Here is a 22,865-nt window from a genome sequence, read left to right as displayed (position 1 = left end):
GTATGGGGAGCCAGAGAGGATCATGGAAAATGTTCCCCCTTATTATATGGGGAGCAAAAACTGATGCATAGAAATGAGCAAACTCGGTAGAAGTATTGAATGCTCATTTTTCTCCATCATTTCAAAGAAGTGCGTGGACTAGGAACGGAGAACGGGGACTGGGAATTTTCAGGTTGGGAGGGAACAGAAGACTTAAAGAGAGAGAAACTATTTATCTTAGCTCCAAAGGGTATTGGTAACTCCTGGCACATTGCCAGAGAATAGAATGCCAAGCCATCCAAGTTGGAATTTCCAGCTTTGGGCCATGCCAGGAGTACGCATGCCCATTTTAGGAGAGGCAATGGCATGTCTAGGTCTGAAATGTCACTTCTGTTGGGGTAGCCCTGGAGTCCTGCATTGCAAGCCCCACACCTCTCCCCTCCCTCCAGCTTCTCCTCTCGCCTGCTCCTCTCCCTCCCAGTTGTGCCCCTGCCTTTACCAATTTTTCAGCCACGGGGTGGCGGATCCAGAAACTAGTCCTCAACTCCCATCATATTTTCCCTCTGTTCTGCATCACCTCTGGACTCGAGTCATTATTATTAGTGTTATTATATTATATTAAGTGCTCAGTATATGTCAAGCACTGGACTAAGCACTGGGGTAGCTACAAATTATCAGGTAGGACAGAGTTCCTGTCCCACATGGGGTTCACGCCCTAAGGAGGAGGGAGAACAGTATTTAAACCCCATTTGACAGTTGAGGAAACTGAGGCACAGAGAAGTGAAATGACTTGCCCAAGGTTACACAGCAGGCAATTGACAGAGCTGGGATTAGAACCAGGTCCTCTGACTCCCAGGCCTGCCCTCTTTCCACAAAACCATGCTGCTTCCCTCTAAGAACTTTGGTACTCGCCCACAACCCCACTGCCCTTTTGTACGTATCCTTCTACTCTGCTGCTTCCGTTATGTGTAATTCATTTTAGCATCCCTCTCCCCCACTGGACTGTAAATTCTTTGAGGGCAGGGATCGTGTCTACCTATTCTATTGTTGCTCTCTCCCAAGCACTTAGCACAGCATTCTGCACTCAGTAAGCCATCAATAAATATCACCGATCGATTGATTGAGAAATGGCAATGGCAGATGGATTATAGCCGCCGTTCTTTCTGACCCTTCCTCCCAGGCAGTTTAGCAGGGCCTGAGCTGAGTATAGAGAGTTTCGGTTTCTCCCCTTCTTCGAAACTATTTACAACCCATGTCCTTTTTTCTTTATGGTATTTGTTAAGCACTTACTATGTGCTAGGCCCTGTTGTGAATGCTGGGGTAGATAGAAGGTAATCAGTTTGGACACAGTCCCTGTCCCACATAGGGCTCACAGTCTTAATCTGCATTTCACAAAGAAGTGAAGTGATTTGCCCAAGGTCACACAGCAGACAAGTGACGGGGGCAGAATTAGAACCCGGGTCCTTTTGAGTCCCAGTCCCGGTCTGCTACTATACCACTACGCTACTTCCCCTAGTCCTCCCTCTAGTCTTCCTGATCAACAATTACATCATGGTTTGTCCCTTGTGGACAGGGAGAGTGTCTACCAACTCTGCTGTATTATATGCTCCCAAGTGATGAGTACAGTGTTCTGCACACAATAAGCACCCAATAAATACCACTGATTGACTGTAAAATAAAAAAAGGGAGCAGCCTGAGCCCCAGTGAGACCTTAGGCTCAACCTTTCCTTTCTGTAAAATATTGCTCTGCCTGAGTCAGTTCCCTCAAAGACAGGGCCCACGCCCATCCTTTCACGTACGCCCCAAGTATCCAGGACAGTGCATCACACCCTGTTGGGGCTCAGTAACCACTTGGTGGATGACTTCTTTCTATCATATTCCTCCAGAACCGCAAACTCTTATAATTAATCTTAGCGGGAGTCGTCGTGGTCGTCGTGTCCCTCCTCCCCCCGCCCCCCGGTAATCTCAAGCATCTGTAAAGACCTTGGTACCAAGAACCCCTCAAAATGGTCCTGAAAAAGGTTTTGTTGACTTAAAGCAAATGACTAATGGAAGCCTCTCCTTTCAACTCTTCGATTAGGAAAATGCCCAGATGATCAGAGATGTGGAGGTGGATAAAGTGTCCGTTTTGCTCGGGACCCAAGTGGCCGCCATTAAGAACCTCTGGGAGGATCCAGGAATCCAGGAGTGCTATGACCGAAGGAGGGAGTATCAACTCTCAGACTCGGCTAAATAGTAAGTGTGCCGCCTCTTCCGGATCGACAGGGGCACCGAATTCACGAGGATCTGGGCATCGTGGGAGGTAAAACCGTCATCTCCCTCTCCTGCTCCTGTTCCATGCTATCCAGACCTCTAGGCCTCCTCAGTGAGAACCGGGCCACTTCTCTTTGCTTCTCCCTTTCCTTACCCTGCTAGCTGCAGCTCTTGACTGTACTCACGGGGGATAGGAAGGGAGAGAGGTGAGAATGACTGGGACTCGTGGGAACTCGAGTGGGTGCCTGTATTTTGGTAATAGTAATAATGATGGTATTTATTATTTGCTAAACACTGTGCTATAATGTTGGTAGTTGTTAAGTGCTTACTATGTGCAGAGCACTGTTCTAAGCGCTGGGGTAGACATAGGGGAATCAGGTTGTCCCACATGGGGCTCACAGTCTTAATCCCCATTTTACAGATGAGGTAACTGAGGCCCAGAGAAGTTAAGTGACTTGCCCACAGTCACACAGCTGACAAGTGGCAGAGCTGGGATTCGAACTCATGACCTCTGACTCCAAAGCCCGTGCTCTTTCCACTGAGCCACGTGTTATGTGCTGGGATAGCTGCAAAATAATCAGATCACATGTGATCCCTGGCCCACATTGGCCTCACAGAACAGGTATCCATCCCCTCCCCATTACACAAATGAGGAAACTGAGGCACAGAGCAGTCAGGAGACATGTCCCCACGATCAGGCAGCAGGTAAACCAGAACCCCCATCTCCCGACTTCCAGTCCCTGGTGCTTTTCACTAGACAGCTCTGCCTCCCGGCATAAAGAGTGACGAATAATGAACGACAAACAAAAGGATAAATCTCGGAGGGCTGAAAGGTCTGGGGAGTTGCTCTGTCCAGGAAGGTGTGAGAATTACTCGAGGACGGTCCCTGGGTGTAAGGCAGAGGATCTAGAATATTGGCTTTGTCCAGCATGGGAAGAGTTTTCTTAAGTCAAGAGGAATCTGAGTTCTCTGGAACCTTCCCGTGCCCGAAATTTGAACTTTTGAATACTCACCAGCCCCTGAGGTGATGTCGGGGGGGGGGGGGGGGGGGGGGGCGTTTTTAAACGCAATGGCGTAGTGGATAGAGCACGGGCCTGGGAATCGGAAGGTCACAGGATCTAATCCTGGCACCGCCACTTGTCTGCTGTGTGACCTTAGGCAAGTCACTTCACCTCCTCTGTGCCTCAGTTACCTCATCTGTAAAATGGGGATCGAGACTGTGAGCCCCACGTGGGACGGGGCCCATGTCCACCCCGATTCGCTTGGGTCCACCCCAGCGCCTGTCACTTAGTAAGTGCTTAACAAATACCACAATTATCAGTATTATTATCATTACTATAACTGGTAGTCTCCTGAGCAGGGCCTAGATGGCTGGAAACCTAGCGGAGCCCCAGGAGATACTGCTATTGGTGATCGGGGCTCTCCAGAGATGCCACGTTGCAGAGTGGAGGATCCGCCCTTCGGGTCCTCTTCAGCGGGAGGTGGGTCCGGCTCTCCGCGATTCGGAAACGTTTCCAGCCCAGTGTGGGAAAGGGCTTTGGGCACGGCTCCAGTTTCTCTGGTGCTTTCTGGCATCCGGGACTGGTCTCTGATCTGCTCCTGACCTCTAGTGGGGGAGAAGGGAATCTCAGACTGGATGGAAGGAAAACCGGAGGGTCAACAGAAATGTGTGGCCCAAGTCCACAGGCTCGGCAGGCTGAGCCCGACCCGGAAAGGCCAGCTGGTCAGGGGTTCCCAATGAACGTCAAAATTAGGCAATCGAAGAATAATGGTTTTCAGTTGAAAGTAATTACTGAACTTAGAACCTGATAAAATGCACCAAAAAAATGAAAATTTCCAGGTGAATGTTGACTTTTTTGATGATTTCATTCATTCATTCATTCAATAGTATTTATTGAGCGCTCACTATGTGCAGGGCACCGCACCGAGTGCTTGGAATGGACAATTCGACAACAGATAGGGACAATCCCTGCCCAGTGACGGGCTCCCATCGCTATAGACACCATCACCATCCTTCCTGCCTCACAAGCCCCCAACTTTGACATTATCCTTGACTCATCTCTGTCCTTCAACTCACATATCGTCAATCATCAAATCTTGTCGATTCTATCCTTTGTAACATCTCTAGAATTCACTCCTTCCTCTCCTTCCAAACTGCTGCCTCACTAGTTCGAGCACTTGCCAAATCTTTTCTCGACTATTGCATCAGCCTCTTTGCTGACCTTCCTGCCTCCTGCTTCTGCCCTCTCAGGTCCATATTTTACTCTGCTGCCCCGATTCTTTTTCTAAAAAAGCATTCGATCCGACGTCTCCCTGCTCCTCAGGTGACTCCAGTGGTTGCTTATCCATCTCCGCATCAGGTAGAAATTCCTCACCATCTGATTCAAGGCACTCAGTCAGCTCTCTCCCCCTAATTTATCCTCACTCCTTTCCCATTACAACCCAGCTTGCACACTTTACTCCTCTTAATACCAACCTGTCCTTCGCTTTCACCTCATCTGCTGCTGACCCCTTGCTCACATCCTCCTTCCTGCCTGGAACTCCTCCCCCTACATATCCGACAGACCATCACTCTTCCCATCTACAGACTGGTACTGAAATCAGCTTTCCTGGACTAAGCTCTCATCCCTCCTCCCCCCTTATTTTCCTTCCCTACTGCCTCTCCCAAGCACTTAGATACCTCCCCACCCAGCTTCCACCCCCACAGAACTTACTGCTTCCCTTACCAGTAATTTACTTTGGTGTCTGTCTCCTCCAGCTAGACTAGAAACTCCTTGAGTTCAGGATTGTGTCCACCCATTGTATTGTTCTCTCCCAAGTACTTAGTACCTTGCTCTGAACACGGTAAAGTGCTCAATAAATACGATTGATTGATTTCTATTACTTGTTTTCCAGGGATGGCCGCACTTGAGAAACCCTGACTTCTCTCTGTCCTCAGAAAAGTAGTGCCCCACCTCTTTCCTTCTAAACCTCCAGAGAAGGAACCCCTCCTCCCCCTACCTACCTTGGCAAGATGTTGTGGCCCCTCCAAGCTGGGAGGGCCTTTGGCTACTGGTTTCTGTCCCCCTGCTCTCTACATTCACTCTCTCTCTCTCTCTTATGTGCACTTTTTCTTCATTTTCACCTCTTCCCCTTCCTCCATCTGCAAGATTTGGGCCCTTTTCTGGATTCTCCCCGACCTGCCTGGGCAGGGCAATACTGAGTCCATCCATCCCAGGCCCAGCTCCCCGAAGGATCTGTAATCCTTTGGACAATCATCTCACCTCCCATTTTTCTGCCCCGCTAGTTACCTGAGCGATCTGGACCGAATCGCCATGCCGTCCTTTGTGCCGACTCAACAAGATGTTCTCCGCGTCCGTGTGCCCACAACTGGAATCATTGAGTATCCTTTTGATTTAGAAAACATCGTCTTCAGGTAAGGTTAGCCCCAGAGCCGGACAAACCTCTGAATCCAGAGCCTGGGAAGCCGGTTGGATCGGTAATCCTAGAGGTGATCCCTGGATATGTCCTAGGAAGCCTGGCTCCTCCAGAGAGTTTAATCCTGCACCCAACTCACCATCTCTCCCAGACCCTCTCACCACCCTTCTCCCAGGGGCCCACAGAGCCAAGAGAGGAGGTCCGCCTCCGGCCAGCTCTAAAAAGAACCAGCATGGATGGTTCTCGGCCGGGTCGTTTCCTGGCTCCCCTCATCTTTGTCCCCACTGCATCACCATGCTTCACGGGGCACGGACTGTTCCCCCCACCCCACCCCCTTCTCTGGCTGGGAGAATCAGAGGCTTCTGGGTTTCCTCTGAGGCCTCAGGCGGGGAGTTGAGAGCAGGGGGAGAGATTAGCAACTTCGGGAATAAGCAGGATCCTGCCTTCCTATCTCAGGCCTGAAGGAGAACACCGTGGGCCAGAAGGAAGTTGGGCAGCGGGGGAGACCAACCAGGAAGGGAAGAGTGCATGCGTAGCATCTGGAAGTGTGGGAGGGGACAGGTACGATTTGGAGGGCCAGAGAGGATTTTGTGGACATAATGCTGCTCAAGAATGGTTTGCCAGGCTCTAGACTGCCCCAGGAGCCCCCTCCTGCCGAGGACATCTAGTCCCCTAGCGGCCCCATGGTGGGCCAGGTGGACTCGGGGTACAGGATTCTGCAGTCGGAAACCAGAGGCATCCCGGTCCCCACCCCTGGCTTGGCACCAGGCACCCGTGGTGGGGAGACCCGTGCTCTTTGCTCCACGGAGGAGTACAGACACGTAGTCAATGAGCCGTGTTTTGTGCTTCTGTTGAGCAGGATGGTGGATGTTGGAGGGCAGAGGTCAGAGAGACGGAAGTGGATTCACTGCTTTGAGAGTGTCACCTCCATTATTTTCTTAGTAGCTCTGAGTGAATATGATCAGGTCCTGGCAGAGAGTGACAATGAGGTAAGCCAGACAGACTACTGGAGAGGCTGTTAGCAAGCAGTAAATCAATCCTGGTAACAGCCTTTCTGCCCCCTCCCCCCGCCTCGGGTTTGGCCACCAAGAGCAGGATTGGACTACCCCACTGGGGTCCTGTGACTGCTTGGCAAATGCACAACCTGGAGTCTAACCCCTAGTCTGCGAGCTGTGGACTCCTTAGATCCAGTCCCAATCAGGCTCACACTAGCCCAGAGGCTCCTGAGAGGTCAAATCTGGTCGGTGTCTCTTTTCGTATACCCTGGAAGGGACAGGTTTCAGGAGGTGATCTCGTGGGATCCTCCGGTCTGTGCCGCTTCAGACTGGAGCTCCCTGGCCCACCACGGTCCATGGGCCAGCGACACCAGAGTTGCTCTTCCCCTTGGGCCTGCAATTTTGTAGTTTTCTCCTGATCCCTGTGTCCCCTGAACTCAGAGGGGAATGGTCTTCTGCACTCCGGGATACTCATCATGAGACCCAAGGTCCACCTTGGGGGAAAGAGGCTCCCTTACCACTGTCATCATTGTCGTCATCAGGATCATCACCACCACTGCCACTGACAGCCTTTACCAAGCACCTACTGTATGGGGAGTACCGTGATGGGCGCGTGGGAGAATAGAGTAAAATTAGTAGACACGATCCCTGCCCTCGGGGAGCTGGAGATCTAGTGGGGGAGGCATACAGACCGAAGTTAAAAAATATACAGTAGGAAAAGAATAAGAGTGAAGGTGTCATGACTGAAGCACATAAGCAAGTACTTAAATAGATACTCATAAATGATAGGACATCACATGATCATTCTTCTGCCAGGGCCTGCTTTCCTATAGGGCTCACCTCGGTATAGGGCCTAAAGCCATAACCCCCTCCTCCCCTCACCCCACAGCATCTTACCATTAGCAAAAAGCTCCCCAGCTCCTGATCAGGAGTACCTCAATCAAGTACCCACCATGCCCTGTGTTTCCCCAGAGCTTTTCTGACTGAGCTCAGAGCATCTGGGCCATTATCTAATTAGGGGAGGATTAGCTCATTTAATCATGTGATTGCACAGACAGGTAATGGGGGCTGCACACCTGCTCCTCCAAGCTGGAAAATTTTACAGTCAAATAATCCGGGTTTCTCACAGGAAGAAAGCACCCTGAGGGTTCTTTCTCAGTAAACCTGGTGGATCTGTTGGGGGCCCTAGAGACTAGTGAAAACATCTTGGCCCTTAGAGATTTGGCCAGCCACCAGTCAGGCTGTCTTGTTCCCCTGTGGGCCATTCTTGTGGGGGCTCCTCAGGATGGGATACCTGTTAGCACGCCCCGATATGACAGCCACGGGCCTGGTTGTTGACCCCTCCTCGACAAGCGTGCTCTGTCTGTCTCTCTCTGTATCTCTATCTCTCTTTCTCTCCCCTCCTTCCCCCCCTCTTGGAGGCAGGAGGGGAAGCACCTGAGTCCTCTTCTTTCAAACTCTGTTGGCTGTTTGAGGCTCACCCATTTGGGTTGTGCCAGCTCAACAAAACTTTCCTCTTTCAAAGAGAGGTGGGACTTTTAGGGGACTGTTTCCTTCTCTCTTCGAATAAAGCTTGGATGAGTTGCCTCTCAAGAGAGGTTGCCAGATGGCCTTCCCTGAGGGCAAGGCGGACTCCTCTTATCTCCTGTCCTGCTCCTCAGCTCCGCTGGCCCCTGGCTCAAGTGCACTTGTGGACCTGACAGGTCACCTCGGCCTTCTTGGTTGCTGTTTTTGAGGTCATAGAGACCAATTTTTAGGTCGTCCTAAACTCCCGCCGGGGTTGACAAGGACCCCTCCTCCCCCTCTCCTCACCCACCCCCAACCCCATGAAGGATTCTGATCCGGGTTCTATATTCCAAAGCTCAACTGTAAAGGGGGGGCGGTGAAAGCAAAACAAGCTTGGAGTTGATAAATGCCCTCTGTGATAGCTCTGCTGAGCTGAAACGTTTTCGTTGCAAAGTTAGGCAGGTCAGTTTCATCCTTCGTTCCTAATATGCCCTGTCTGCTTCCTTCCCCCAGGCATCCGGCTTGATGGGCTTTGGTCCAGTGTTCATAAATGTATTATTGTTCTGTGTGCCGTCTCTCATCACTATCAGATAAACATTTAGTAAGCCTTCCACCTCCATTCCCTGGCACAGGCGGCTGGGCTGGGCTCTGGTACAGAGTCAGGTACTTTCCCGGCTTAGTCCAGGTCGATGCCCATGGGCACAGAGGAACATTTCTAACGCCTGCCAAGGAGGGGGCCTGACAACATGGAGTCTGACGGCGACAGTTTCCACGTCTCATCATTTGGGGTTTTTGCTACGCTTTAGATTGTGTGGCTGAGTGAGAGCGAGGGGTTCAGGGAGAAGGGAGGAGGTGAGAGCAACCAGAGGGGGAAGTCAGCGGGGAGCCCGGATGGGTAGGAGATGGGGATGGTGTCAGCCAGGTCCCCTCCTGCCCACCAGCCACAGCCCAGGGAAGATGGACAGAGCCAAGTGCCAGGATGACTGAGGGTGGGTGGGTCGGGGTAATGGCTCCAGCCAGGTGGAGATGGATGGCAGTGGGATCCCTCCCTCCTGCTCCTCACGCATGTTGCATTCCCAGCCCCTTGTTTTTCTCCTAGAACCGCATGGAAGAAAGCAGAGCCTTATTTAAAACCATCATCACCTACCCCTGGTTTCTGAACTCGTCCGTGATTTTGTTCTTGAACAAAAAGGATCTTTTGGAGGAGAAAATCATGCATTCTCACTTGATCAGCTATTTCCCTGAATACACAGGTAAATGTTCAGCAAGGGAGGTGCTCTTCTTTCCTCTTCCCTCACCCTGTTACTAGCTCTATTGCTTCTCCCATTGACACCAATGTCACCTTATTATCGAAGTTAGGGATTACTAGCATGGAAATTTGGCTTCAACTTTATTTTCTTGTAGTGGGGTGAGGCAGAAGTGTGGATAATTATCTGTGCAGAAAATGTTCCTCCTCCCCAATCCTGGTGCCAGTTCTCTGTTCAACTTAAGGCGTTCAGCCTTGAGTTGAATCAAGATCCATTTTGACCAAATTCCATTTAGATCCTCTTTGTTGGTCTGAAAATTGAGGCTGGGAATAAGCCAGTAAGCAGGATTCATGTGGCTAGTTTTCCTATCCTTCACCACCCCTGCACTTCTCCATCAGTCGATCAATGGTATTTACTTTGCGCTTACTGAGTTCAGAGCACTCTACTAAGTACTTGGGAAAGTACAATATACTAGAGTTGGTAGGTGTGAACGCTGACCACAAGGAGCTTACAGTCTACAGGGGGAGACAGACATTAAAATAAATTACAGAGAGGGGAAATAGTAGAAAATATTAATTCAATTCATTCAATCATACTTATTGAGCACTTACTGTGTGCAGAGCACTGTACTAAGTACTTGGGAGAGTACAGTACAACAATAAACAGACACAGTGAGCTTACAGTCTCGAGTATAAGGATAAGTACATAAATGCTGTGGGGCTATCATGAGAATCAAAGTGCAAAGTGCACAGTCAAGTGCAGAGAGGAGGGTGGATAAGGAAAATAAGGACTTAGTCCTTCTCCTGTTCCCCTGCAGATTTGGGTCAAAGCTACTCCTGTAACTAAAATGATGCTCGGGGGTTCAGCTGTCGACTTCCTCAGTCTACGCTCCCCTCACCCCTGCCCTCTGCCAGTCCCCAGCTGAGAGTCAGGGGTTTGAGGACCCCCCCAAGTGTGGTCAGCTGTCTAGGAGCCACAAAAACCACACTTTATGAGTGATCTGATGCCACACTCTCCCTTCCCTTTTCCCCTCCACTCCTTCCTTTCCCCCATTCACATTTCTCCTTTCTCTGGCTGGGTCTTTGATCAGGACCTAAACGGGATGTCAAGGCTGCCAGGGACTTCATCTTGAAGCTCTACCAGGACCAGAATCCAGACAAAGAGAAAGTCATTTATTCGCACTTCACCTGTGCCACAGACACGGAGAATATCCGCTTTGTTTTTGCTGCTGTCAAAGACACCATTCTGCAGTTAAATCTGCGGGAGTTCAACCTGGTGTAAACGGTGGTCTCTCCACCCCAGGGATGGCAAGAGGATGGCCATGGGTCTCCTCTTGTTCCCCTTGGCCCAGGCAGGGTCTCCTCCTCCTTTGTGTAACTGCCGTGACAAGCAACACCGTGGCCTCCCCCCGCTCCCTATTTTCCTGTGAGTGTAGTGCTGGATCCTGAGATCCTCGTGTCTGCTTCTTGGCCAAACCCTTCTCGGGGGGGAATGGCAATTTACTAAAAACATTCCAGTCTACGGAGGCCTTTGTGATGGTGTTTTTGTAAGCTTTGCATTTGTGTCTTTCCCTGAGTCTTGGTCTGTGATATGGCTTTGTGTGTGGCAAAGATTCAATTTAAGGCTATTTAAGATGAATGTTTTAGAGGATGCTCTATAAAGCCACTGGCAACTTGCTCTTCTTTTCCTATGTGTTTGACTAATCATTTAAAATCATGCAGTCAGCTTTTGACCAGAGATGCCTTGGAATATATAGAAATGCTCTTAGAGGTGTAGGTAAAGTCTTGTCAGGGTGAGCTTTTTAGTGTGTTCAAGGCTCTCGAGCTCTATGATAAATTTACTCTTGAGAAGTGTGGGGAATGAATCTCTCCTCTTGTGTCGAAGCTTCTAGTTTCTTTAAATGTTACGGAATAACTTAAGCCGTCTTTGGTGTGTGCTTGTAATTTAAGTAAGAGCAAACAGGACCAACCTGTAATGAATTCGCTTCCTGGCCTCAAAGCTAACAGCGGTGGGAAGTTAGATTTACAATGCTGAGTAGCAATGAAGGTTGAGTAGGCTTTGAGGAGAAACCTCCCCACACAATTAGCATAAATAGTACTAGTGAATAATGTGAATTTCTGTTTTTAAATGTTTAGGGCTTTGTCTTGTGAGCTGGCCACAATTGCTGTGTTAAGACAACCTGTAAACTCTGTCTAGCCCCTCTGTGTGAACTTAGTGACAAAATGTTAAGACTGACCCTGTGCTGTGCCTTGTTGTGAAGATAAATATACCGTTCTGTTCTGAGCATTTAATTTGACTTCTTGGTTTTTGTTTTCCACCGTGGGTTTCAGGGGTTCCTTCTTCGTGTGGCTTCTGATCCTGGCTGATGGGACCCTTTGGGGGCTGGACTCGATACTGGGGTGAGGGGCCGGCCTTCCCAACCCTACTTCTTACCCCTGAGGTGGCCACACATCTAGCCTATTGAGTTTCCCAGATTTGGAACACTGGTGCTTGGGCTAAGGGAGGGAGGAAAAGTCCCAGGAGGGGCCATCTGGGTGTCCAGCGGCAAACCGGCCCTTCGCTCAGGCGACAAGCCACGGCTGGCTGCTGCTTTGTTGAGAAGCAGCCATTTGTAGCTGAACATCCTGCGAGACCACACCCATTGTGGCGTGACTCTCCTGGGTGAGGTCCTGAGGGTTCTCCCAGAAAGCTGCCTTCAGTGCTCAAACGCAGCACTCCTGGGAGGGGGAGCTGAATGAGGTCCTAGGCTGGTAGGCCTCCCGCCTGCCAAGGAGGACCTGCCACTTGGAAAATGGGACTCCCTCACCACCACAGGGGGAAGATAAAGGGAAAGGAGGTGAGAGAGGGTGGTGGTGGAGTCAGCCTAATAGGGGATAAGGGGCCCCTGGAGGCCCCCCACTTGATCTGGAAAGACAGGTGTTCTGGTCAAAATGAACTGGCCTCCAAGCCTGCCAAGAGGAGAGTCTCCTATCATCCCGATCTAAGGAGCCCAGCTGTTCAGGCAGAAGGGTTCCCCCTCAGGGCAAGCCCAGGCAGACTGAGGGAAAGGGAGCTGACCTCATGCCTCCTTTCCCCATCCCCTCCCCTGACCAAGACTGCTATTTACTGAGGAAAAACATCTCCTGGGAGGGGAGAAGGTTGGGGTGCTTTACTTGGAGTAAGTAAAGCCGACTGATGCCCGAGCAAGAGCCGGGGCTATAATCCCCTTTTCTGTGCATGACGAGCTGCCCACTTTCCACCCCACGGTCTGCCTGGAAGACAGGGCAGAGGAATTTCAGCATTGCATTCCATGAGGCACGTTCCCCAAAACAAGAGGCATTTCAGGGGCTTTTAAAATGGCAGAAATAAACGACATCAAGGATTTCACGTTTGTCCTTTTCCATCTGAGCAAGGGCTGTTCACGAAAACCACATTGGGCAGATTTGAAGTCAGAAAGCTTTATTTGAGTCAGTTCATCTGAAGCGGGCACACAATTTTGGTTACACTTGCACTGCCAAATATCCACAAGGATTCAGTAATCAAAGAACCAGGGACTCCGCCGCTTTAGGGGATGGGAAACATGACTCTTCATTGGCCAGGTGATTCTTTAGGACAAATGTCTGTTTGATTTTGTTTGGAAGAATCTTGTAAATTTTTGTGGTTAAAAACTTTCATTTCACCAAAAGAAATAAAACAGGAGAACAGACAGAGTCAATGTTTTATGGGGCAGAGGCACCTGGGCCAGAGGCCTACAGCAGAGATATAGAGAATCTAGAGAAGGGCTATTACAAAACATAGAAAGGAGAGAAAAACAATTATCTAAATGGACAGTGCCCATTTTTAATTGCACATTTCCTCAATAATTTACTATATACACACACACACAGACTTGGTAATTTAAAAAATCCACTACAAAATGTGTTGACGCTTAATTAAGCCACAGACTAAATGCTCGATCACTGGGAAAAGGAGGCGGAAGGATTCCAAACGCCCTGAAGAGGTCCTTTGAAAATGGCAACAGTTTCAGTCAAAAGGACAAAAAGAAAACTAAATCTTCCGAGCAGGACACCCTGACCTGTGATTTAGGGGAAGGGCCTCCGATAATACTAACGGGATCAGAACAGCAGGAAATTAATATTTGCATTGTCAACACTTCAACTATTTCTCTTATCTAAATGCAGCGATATCAAAGTCCAAAAGGAAGAGTCTTATTGAGGAGGCAATAAACATTAAGATAGACAATGATAGAATTTAATTTTAAAAAGCCCCCAAACCACACTTTCTAAGATTTTTGAGAGCCACCCTAGCTTGCAAGCCAACACAAGCAGCTTTGTAAAAATCACAACCATCCGCAAGGCAACCGTTAAAACACTCGGGACTCCTTCTTTGACCCATGGTATCACAAAACATTCCCTTTCCCCTTGCCTGCTTATCTACGATTTGTAGGCAGAAGCAGGGCCTCAGTCCAGGAACTGATCCTGAGTGGAAGTAAACCCATTCTTGGGACACTGCACCGCCACAACAGTGACACCCAACTGAACCAATGTCTGTCCACTCTTCCCCCAGAGCACCTCTGAAGGGCCTGCCGGAAGCTGCCCTGAGCAAAGTGCAATAAAGGTCCAGCTTCCAGCTGAACAGAAATGAGATTCTGACGTTTAGGGGAGAGAAGAGGAGCAACCTCTATGGGCTGCTCAGTAGGACACCCGAAAAGACCATTAAGCACCTTCACCTAGTCCAGCCACCTCTGTGCTGGCAATGGGGGTCAATGGAGGAGCACATCTTCTGATGGGATATTACTTCAGGGCAGCCCAGATGCGAAGGCACCATTAACTAGGCTATCCAAAGGAAACCAAACACACAAGAAGACTTACAATCCTCAAAAGAAAGAAGTCCTCAACCATACAGATTAGATCATTTCATAATATCTGCTGATCTAAGGGTGCCCCATGGCTTTGGGTTCCCAATTGATCATTTGCTTTGGTGCCTCAGATGGTTACTCCACAGAGGTCATCACCGTGGCCACCTACTGGGATGTGCAACCATCAGCTGACGGTGAAGAGCAGGGGAGGGGGGCGAGTTGACAGGCGGCTCCTGCCTGGCTTTGAGCCAGGCACGGGAACACTCGGTGACGCTTCCCACACCTCTCTTCTCCGGGTCCTGGCGAGCTGGGTGTACTTCCTTCCCGCCAGAAAAGACGCTCCGGGAGTGAGACAGTCCAGCTCCAGAAGGTGGGGAGGGGCAATAGTCAGGCACTCCCCAAGGCCTCTTCACTAACTAGCGCCCAGGGCCGGTTTCAGACTCCTCCTGCTTCAGGTAGGCTGAGGGAATGTGGGCTCTGTGCCCCACAGGCAAGAAGCAGCAGCCTGGGGCCCAGGGGGAGGCTGCTCCCGGAACTGAAGCAACCCCCATTCGCAGTCGGGGCTTGGACCTCGGTGTCATCCCTCGACCCGATTGCCATTCATCCTGGCACACATAAAGACATTCCCTATCAACCACCAAGCAGCAGCACAATAGATTGGTTCACCCAGATCAAAGAAAGAGGGAAAGAAAGTAAGTTACACCAACAGCTTGGCATGCCATTTACTTTTAACTTTTACAACACAGCAAGGGTTTTCAGAGCTCGAGGAGAAGTTTACAGCCACTGACTCTACACGTTCCAGTGGCCTTGGGGAAGGACTCTTTAAGCAGCAGACAAGAACAGCATGCATCCAGAGATATCCCATCCTCATCAACAACTAAATGTGCAATCAATTCATCGACACCAAGCATTATTATAATTCCCTTTCACGTTTCCCCTTGCTTGTCCATGTACCCCATCCCTCTGTCGCTCCTGCAGTGGACGAGGGTGCAAAATCTCTAGAGGGAGGCCAAGAACTAAAAACAAATTACTGCAGGTTCTTTTCAAGTACTGAGTCCAAATCATCTTTTTCAGCTCATCACGAGTTTGGAGAGGCAACCCTGAAGTAGTCTAGTCTAGGAGACTGGGACGAGTTCCACTTGAATAATGACTTCCAATAAAAACCATCTACTTTTCTACCCACTGCAATTGGCTCTGTGTCTTGGGGCACATGCTTGGCACCCTCCGCATTAACGATCACCTCTGCATTCCCAATCACTTCCGCATTCCCAGTCTCTGGAGTAAAGTGGGAACAGTGCATCTGTAAGGCTTCTAGAAGTTATATGTACAAGTTGGACTTCCATTAAAAACATGATTGAGATCAACCCAAAGCACAGGACCCAGTGATTTTACGTGAGGACAGTTCTAGTGTGGCTCCACCACTGTCAGAGCTCCTCGTCATTCCTGGGGAAGCCAACCATTTTGCTCATCTTCACAAGCGACACATTTCTCATTCATTTATTTCCATCTTGAGTTGAGGCATCAGTGGGTTCCCTTAATAAAAATAGTAAGTACAGACCGTCGTGATACCTCACTTCCCCGTGATTTGAGCTTGCCATTGATAACGAAAGTAAAGAAAATCAACCCGGAAGTTCTGTTAGTTAAAAAGAAGCACAAAGAGTCGCCGGGCTCCCCCCGCACCGGTAGGGCTGATGGAAGGACCCTGGCTTCGTCCCTGGACGAGCCTTCCGCTTCCGGCAGGAGTGGACCCTTGACGAACATCTCCAGTATTCCTTGGCATAGAGGAGGCTGGTTCCAACACTGACTTTCTGGATTCTTCTAGAGGAAGGGTATCTTTATCTTTTGTATTTATTCACAAAGGATGTACCTACTTAGGTTCATCTTTTAAAAAAACCCAACTGGGTGCAAAATGGCTGAGTATTTGGATTACGTGGCTATTCTACCTGACTGATTGTCCCAGTGGGCGGCGACCATCAAATTTAAGGGTACGTGATGCTATTTTTACAGTCAAAGGTGTACCTTTGACAAGCAAACTAGCAGCAGAAAGCAGCAGCTAAGCATTCATTGTGGATTCCACGTGCTCCAGAGTCCAGCACCACCAGTCAATGGTTACAATTGGGACCGAAGCTCTCTCACTTCATCAAGCTTGCCGAGGATCCACTGCAGCAGGGGAAGTCAGGAAAACGTGCCGTCAGTAAAACAGGGAGATCAAACAGTGGGCCCCAAACACTGCTCCAGATCTGACCAACCGACCACCCAACCGTAGAAATCCACATTGACTTTCGGGACAGTAAGGGCTGCCATAACTAGTCTGTAAACTCCTTGAGAGCATGGATCAGGCTTACATAACAATAATAATTGTGGTATTTGTTAAATGCTTACTATGTGCCAGGGACTGTACTAAGCGCTGGGGTAGATACAAGATAATCGGGTTGGACACAGACCCTGTCCCACAGAGGGCTCTCAATCTCAATCCCATTTTACAGATGAGGCAACTGAGGCACAGAGAAGTGAAGTGACTTGCCCAAGGTCATACAGCAGACAAGTGGTGGAGCAGGAGGGAGAGCAGGCATTTAATCCCATTTGATGGTTGAGGAAAGTGAGGCCCAGGTAAGTGAAATGACTTGTTTAAGGTCACACAACAGGCAAGTGTGTGAAGCAGCATGACCTCTCTCCCCCTGCAAATCTTCGCTACTGCCCCACAGAGACCTCCGCTCTCTCGATCCCATCCGTCTTTCCAATAGCATCTCTCCTCACCTTGCCGCTCTGTCCTCTCTTCCCACTCTCGATGATCAGGTCTCCGCTCTCAACTCCACCCTCTCTACTCATCTCGACTCTCGCCCCCCTTTCCCTCCGCCGCTCTCGCTCCACTAACCCACAGCCCTGGATCACCTCCTCTGTCCGCCTCCTACGCTCCTATGCTCGAGCTGCTGAGTGCTGCTGGCGAAAGTCCAAGCACCGAGCCGACCTCACACACTTCAAATTTATCCTTTCCTGCCTTAACTCTGCCCTCTCCTCCGTCAGGCAAAGCTTCTTCTCCTCCCTCATCGACACCCATGCCCGTCACCCCCGCCGACTGTTCCAGACCTTTAACTCTCTCCTTAGGCCCCCTGTTCCTCCCGCTCCCCCATCTCTCACCCCTCAATGATCTGGCCACCTATTTCCTCACGAAAATCAACACGATCAGGTCTGAGCTCCCCAAAGTCACCCCTCCGCCTCTCCCCTCCCCCCCACTAACCCCCTCCCCTACTTTCCCATCCTTCCCTGCAGTATCCTCAGAGGAGATCTCCTCCCTCCTCGCAAGTGCCACCCCCCCACCTGCGCCTCGGACCGCATTCCCTCTCACCTTATTAAAACCATCGCCCCTGCCCTCCTACCTTCCTTAACTTCTATTTTTAACCACTCAATCTCCAAGGGCTCCTTCCCCTCTGCCTTCAAACATGCCCATGTCTCCCCCATCCTAAAAAAACCCGCTCTTGACCCCACTTCCCCCTCCAGTTATCGCCCTATCTCCCTACTACCCTTCCTTTCCAAAATCCTAGAACAAGTCGTCTACAATCGATGCTTAGAATTCCTTAACTCCCATTCTCTCCTAGACCCACTCCAATCTGGCTTCCGTCCCCTCCACTCTACCGAGACTGCTCTCTCTAAGGCCACCCATGACCTCCTTCTTGCCAAATCCAATGGCTCCTACTCCATTCTAATCCTCCTTGACCTCTCTGCTGCCTTTGACACTGTCGACCATCCCCTCCTCCTCCATACCTTATCTCACCTTGGCTTCACGGACTCTGTCCTCTCCTGGTTCTCCTCTTACCTCTCTGGCCGGTCATTCTCGGTCTCCTTCGCTGGAGCCTCCTCCCCCTCCCATCCTTTAACTGTTGGAGTTCCTCAAGGGTCAGTTCTTGGCCCTCTTCTGTTCTCCATTTACACTCACTCCCTCGGTGAACTCATTCGCTCTCACGGCTTTGACTACCATCTCTACGCAGATGACACGCAGATCTACATCTCCGCCCCTGTCCTCTCCCCCTCCCTTCAGGCTCGCATCTCCTCCTGCCCCACCACCTAAAACTCAACATGAGCAAGACTGAGCTCCTCATCTTCCCTCCCAAACCCGGTCCTCTCCCAGACTTCTCTATCACCGTTGATGGCACGACCATCCTTCCTGTCTCTCAGGCCCGCAATCTCGGTGTCATCCTTGACTCGTCTCTCTCGTTCACCCCACACGTCCTTTCCGTTACCAAGACCTGCCGGTTTCACCTCTACAATATCGCCAAGATCCGCCCTTTCCTCTCCACCCAGACGGCTACCTTACTGTTACGGGCTCTCGTTATATCCCGGCTAGACTACTGTGTCAGCCTTCTCTCTGACCTCCCTTCCTCCTCTCTCGCCCCGCTCCAGTCTATTCTTCACTCTGCTGCCCGGCTCATCTTCCTGCAGAAACGATCTGGGCGTGTCACTCCCCTTCTTAAACAACTCCAGTGGTTGCCTATCAACCTCCGCTCCAAACAAAAACTCCTCACTCTAGGCTTCAAGGCTCTCCATCACCTTGCCCCTTCCTACCTCTCCTCCCTTCTCTCTTTCTACCACCCACCCCGCATGCTCCGCTCCTCTGCCGCCCACCTCCTCACCGTCCCTCGGTCTCGCCTATCCCGCCGTCGACCCCTGGGTCACGTCCTCCCGCGGTCCTGGAACGCCCTCCCTCCTCACCTCCGCCAAACGGATTCTCTTTCCCTCTTCAAAACCCTACTTAAAACTCACCTCCTCCAAGAGGCGTTCCCAGACTGAGCTCCTCTTCTCCCTCTACTCCCTCTGCCATCCCCCCTTTACCTCTCCGCAGCTTAACCCTCTTTTTCCCCTTTTCCCTCTGCTCCTCCACCTCTCCCTTCCCATCCCCACAGCACTGTACTCGTCCGCTCAACTGTATATATTTTCGTTACCCTATTTATTTTGTTAAAGAATTGTACATCGCCTTGATTCTATTTAGTTGCCATTGTTTTTACGAGATGTTCTTCCCCTTGACTCTATTTATTGCCATTGTTCTCGTCTGTCCGTCTCCCCCGATTAGACTGTAAGCCCGTCAAATGGCAGGGACTGTCTCTATCTGTTGCCGACTTGTTCATCCCAAGCGCTTAGTACAGTGCTCTGCACATAGTAAGCGCTCAATAAATACTATTGAATGAATGAATAGTAGATAAACCACAGGCCCAGGGGCCAGAGGACCTGGGTTCTAATTCTGCTCCTGCCACTTGTCTGCTGGGTGACCTGGACAAATTACTTAACTTCTCTGGGCCTTAGTTTCCTCATCTGTAAATTGGGGATTCAATGCCTGTTCTTTCTACTTGACTGCAAGTCCCATGTGGGACAGAGACTATGTTCCACCTGACAACCCTGTATCTACTCCAGTGCTAAGAACAGTGTTTGGCACATAGTAAATGCCTAACAAATACCTTGTATTTTTCTTTTTTAAAATTTTTTTTAAAAAAATTGGCAGATCCAGGATTAGCCCATGCTCTTTCTGCTAGGCCAGGCTGCTTCCCACATCAATTCTCTTCTGCAAGCACTGCTCTTCCAGACAGAGGTCTGTACTGGGCCCGCCTTCAAATAAACAATCTTTTATAGAGGGCCAGGGATACCGCAACTGGCCTCTAGAGCTTAGGAAAGTCACAATGTGGCTCGCACTCATCACCCAAAAGGATAAAAAAAAATCACAGAGGAGGAAGGAGATACAATCTAAACCATTCTGTCAGGGCCATTAATCACTCCCTGACCCCATTTTAACATCCCTAGTAGTCCTACCCACCAAACTGCAGGTAGTTTGTAATTCTGGTCTGATGGAAAAGTTCATTTTGAATTGGTTGCCATGGGGGAAAAGATTAGCTTAATTATAATTGCAATTCAAAATAGAATAAGGAACTGCTCATTTTTTAAGCCACGTGTTAAGCTAATTGCAATGAAAATGTAGTGATACTAAAAATGTGATTTACTTCGAACAAGGAGAATGAACAGTTTTGTCTAGTGATGTATCTGTAGAAAAAATCACTTTTGCCTTTTTATAGAAATGTCTACTACACTATTCCTACTCAAACTTGAAGACAACAACAAGCCTTCACATCTGTTCCTCATGAACGTGAACTAAAGTTAATTTCTAACACTGTGCCACTGTGAACGTGGCAGCCCATGAACTTTTCCTACTAATAGTACAGGCATATTTTGGGACTGCTTCAAAAAGTAGCAGTATGCCAATTAGAAAGGCAATAATGAGATCTGCATAGATTTCTGTCAACTCCAAAGCTACGGATCAATCTCTCGTATTTACTGAATGCGGAGGAGTGTGCTAAGCACTTGGGACAGTATAATACAATTACTAGACAAGATCCCCTGCCTTCAAGGAGTTTACAACCTAGTAGGGAAAACAGACACTAAAATCAATTAAAGCTAGGAGGAAGAGGGAAAAAAGGTTTCCTACATGAGTTTGTGCTCAAATAAAAGGGTGCCTAAGATGGCACCGAAGTGGTATTTGTGGGGCAGAGTGGGATATAACCTGGGGAGATATGGGTCATGCGTATTTTCTAGCGAAGCAAAATCAACATTAGGCATTGAATGTCAATACTGTGGTAAATCTGAAGAAAAGAAGGATGTCATTCATCCTAAAATGGACCAATTCTTCACTCAGATTGAAAAAGAACTAGTGCAGTCAACGGGACAAGCTTCTGTTTATTCTGCCTCCTACAAAACTTATGAGAAGCAGCATGGCCTAGGGTCAAGGGCACAGGGCTTGAGGTCAGATCAGAAGCATCTGGGTTCTATTCAAACATCTGTATGACAACCAACAAACCAATCCAAGATGCCTAATGCCTTTAAACTCAGTGAATGCAGAGGTTTTCATTGCAAATTCCTCTGGCACGTCATAGGATTACAAAGACTATGGCAATTTTGGCAGGGAGCTAGGGGAGGAGCAGAAGTATATTAGAAGAAAAATTCCTCCTGCTCTTCCAATCTTCCCAGAGAGTCTGTGTGTCGAGGGGAGTGGTAAACATGATGGGTGTGAGGGGAGTTTGGGTGGGAGATGAGCATAAAGAATGAAAGAGCAGGTGTGAAGAGGGTGAGTTTCAGGGGTCAGATGTGTGTGTGGAAGGTGAGGGGAACTTGAGGAATGGATGGTGGGAGTATTCAGTATGAGGGGAGAGGAGGTGGAAGAGCACAGGGACCCCAAGTGAAACCTTGTGTTGAAAGCTGTCAGTTTCTTAAAAAAGTTGGAATCCTCCTGCATTGACATTTTATTTATTAATAGTATAAATAATAATGCAAGCCCAACCTTAAAGGTAATCAATTCGTGCCACATTTTAATTATGTGTGCTAAAAAAAAAAAAATTAAAACTAAGAGTTAACTTCTTAGACTAGACTGTGAGCCCCGTGCAGGATAGGGACTGGATCCAATCTGATTAACTTATACCTTCCCCAGCACTTAGACCAGTGCTAGGCACAAATTAAGTGCTTACCAATAATAATAATAATAATGATAATAATGATAATTTGTTGAAATGAAGGGTTCACATTATTTGAAATTCTTTCAAATGCTTTGTTGTTTACCTTTGCATCATCTGAAGTCTTGAAATTAACTATTTTTCCAAGCTCTTTGGCATGAAATACAGACTTGATTCGTTCCTACAGGCCAAAGAAAAACAATCTTAATTAGAGTGAAACAAGTCCTTGCCCAGGGTAACAACGGGGGACTTGTCCCTGGTGTTTGCCTTCAGAATTTGTCCTCCCAGCTCTATGGGTGAGTGAGGAAAGCAGACACACCCCTTCCCATCCCAGATTGTACCTGAGGGCCAGAGTGTCCAGGCCCGGGGCCAGGCTGGACCCTCTGGGGCATCAGCTGGTGCCTCCGGCTAGTCCAGGACTAGGAGGGACTCATTCCTGTGGCTCGGAGCTAGTAGCAGAAATCCCTGCCCAGCCACGAGATGCCAAGCGGCGACAATGACCGTTAATTGAAGCAGCGTGGCACAGTGGAAAGAGCACGGGCTTTGGAGTCAGGGCTCATGAGTTCGAACCCCAGCTCTGCCACTTGTCAGCTGTGTGACTGTGGGCAAGTCACTTAACTTCTCTGTGCCTCAGTTCCCTCATCTGTAAAATGGGGATTAAGACTGTGAGCCCCACGTGGGACAACCTGATTCCCCTCTGTCTACCCCAGCGCTTAGAACAGTGCTCTGCACATAGTAAGCGCTTAACAAATACCAACATTATTATTATTATTAAAACGGCATCTCTGCTGACTAAAATGGAGCTTTCTGACTGGGAAAAACATTTACTCAATTTCAATGTTTTCACTGCCCTCTTAAGCCTCTTTTGGCATGAATAATCCCCATACCTTGGCCTCGATGCGTAATCTTCTGTCTTGGATAATGAAAGGCTCTTTGGTAAACTCCTCAAAACTGTACTGCCACTCACAAGTCAGCTGCCCGAACAATCCTTCAGTCACAAACAGCACGCCGCTACAGATAAATGGAAAGCCAGTTTAGAAAATGGTTAAATCGCTTTTTATGTAACAGGGAGAATTTTAATGGAATCGATTTGCGTATTCGCTCTCTTTGGAGAATGTGCACCCAAAGGCAGGGTCTAAACTGAACT

The 22,865-nt window shown here is 49.1% G+C and overlaps 2 protein-coding genes across 3 annotated transcripts in view; one reads left to right on the top strand and one right to left on the bottom strand.

Annotated features, from left to right (window-relative positions):
- LOC100088891 (guanine nucleotide-binding protein subunit alpha-14) overlaps positions 1–11,688 on the top strand; it is a 188,051-nt gene extending 176,363 nt beyond the window's left edge. The window contains exons 3-7 of the mRNA XM_029056338.2: positions 2,060–2,214; positions 5,519–5,647; positions 6,509–6,638; positions 9,250–9,403; positions 10,488–11,688. Coding sequence (XP_028912171.1) covers positions 2,060–2,214; positions 5,519–5,647; positions 6,509–6,638; positions 9,250–9,403; positions 10,488–10,678 — 759 coding nt within the window. The 3' untranslated portion in view covers positions 10,679–11,688. The remainder of the gene's footprint in view (positions 1–2,059; positions 2,215–5,518; positions 5,648–6,508; positions 6,639–9,249; positions 9,404–10,487) is intronic.
- Positions 11,689–12,815: 1,127 nt separating this feature from the next.
- Positions 12,816–22,865, bottom strand: part of VPS13A (vacuolar protein sorting 13 homolog A) — a 163,169-nt gene continuing 153,119 nt past the window's right edge. For both annotated transcript variants that reach the window (XM_029056117.2, XM_029056120.2), the window contains 3 exons: positions 22,606–22,729; positions 21,825–21,899; positions 12,816–16,394 (listed from right to left, as the gene is read on the bottom strand). In XM_029056117.2, the coding sequence (XP_028911950.1) occupies positions 16,344–16,394; positions 21,825–21,899; positions 22,606–22,729 (250 nt within the window). In that variant the 3' untranslated portion in view covers positions 12,816–16,343. The remainder of the gene's footprint in view (positions 16,395–21,824; positions 21,900–22,605; positions 22,730–22,865) is intronic.

The sequence above is a fragment of the Ornithorhynchus anatinus genome, chromosome X5 (assembly GCF_004115215.2).
Source record: "Ornithorhynchus anatinus isolate Pmale09 chromosome X5, mOrnAna1.pri.v4, whole genome shotgun sequence".
Taxonomy (NCBI): Eukaryota; Metazoa; Chordata; class Mammalia; order Monotremata; family Ornithorhynchidae; genus Ornithorhynchus; species Ornithorhynchus anatinus.
This window is presented reverse-complemented; position numbering and strand designations above follow the sequence as displayed.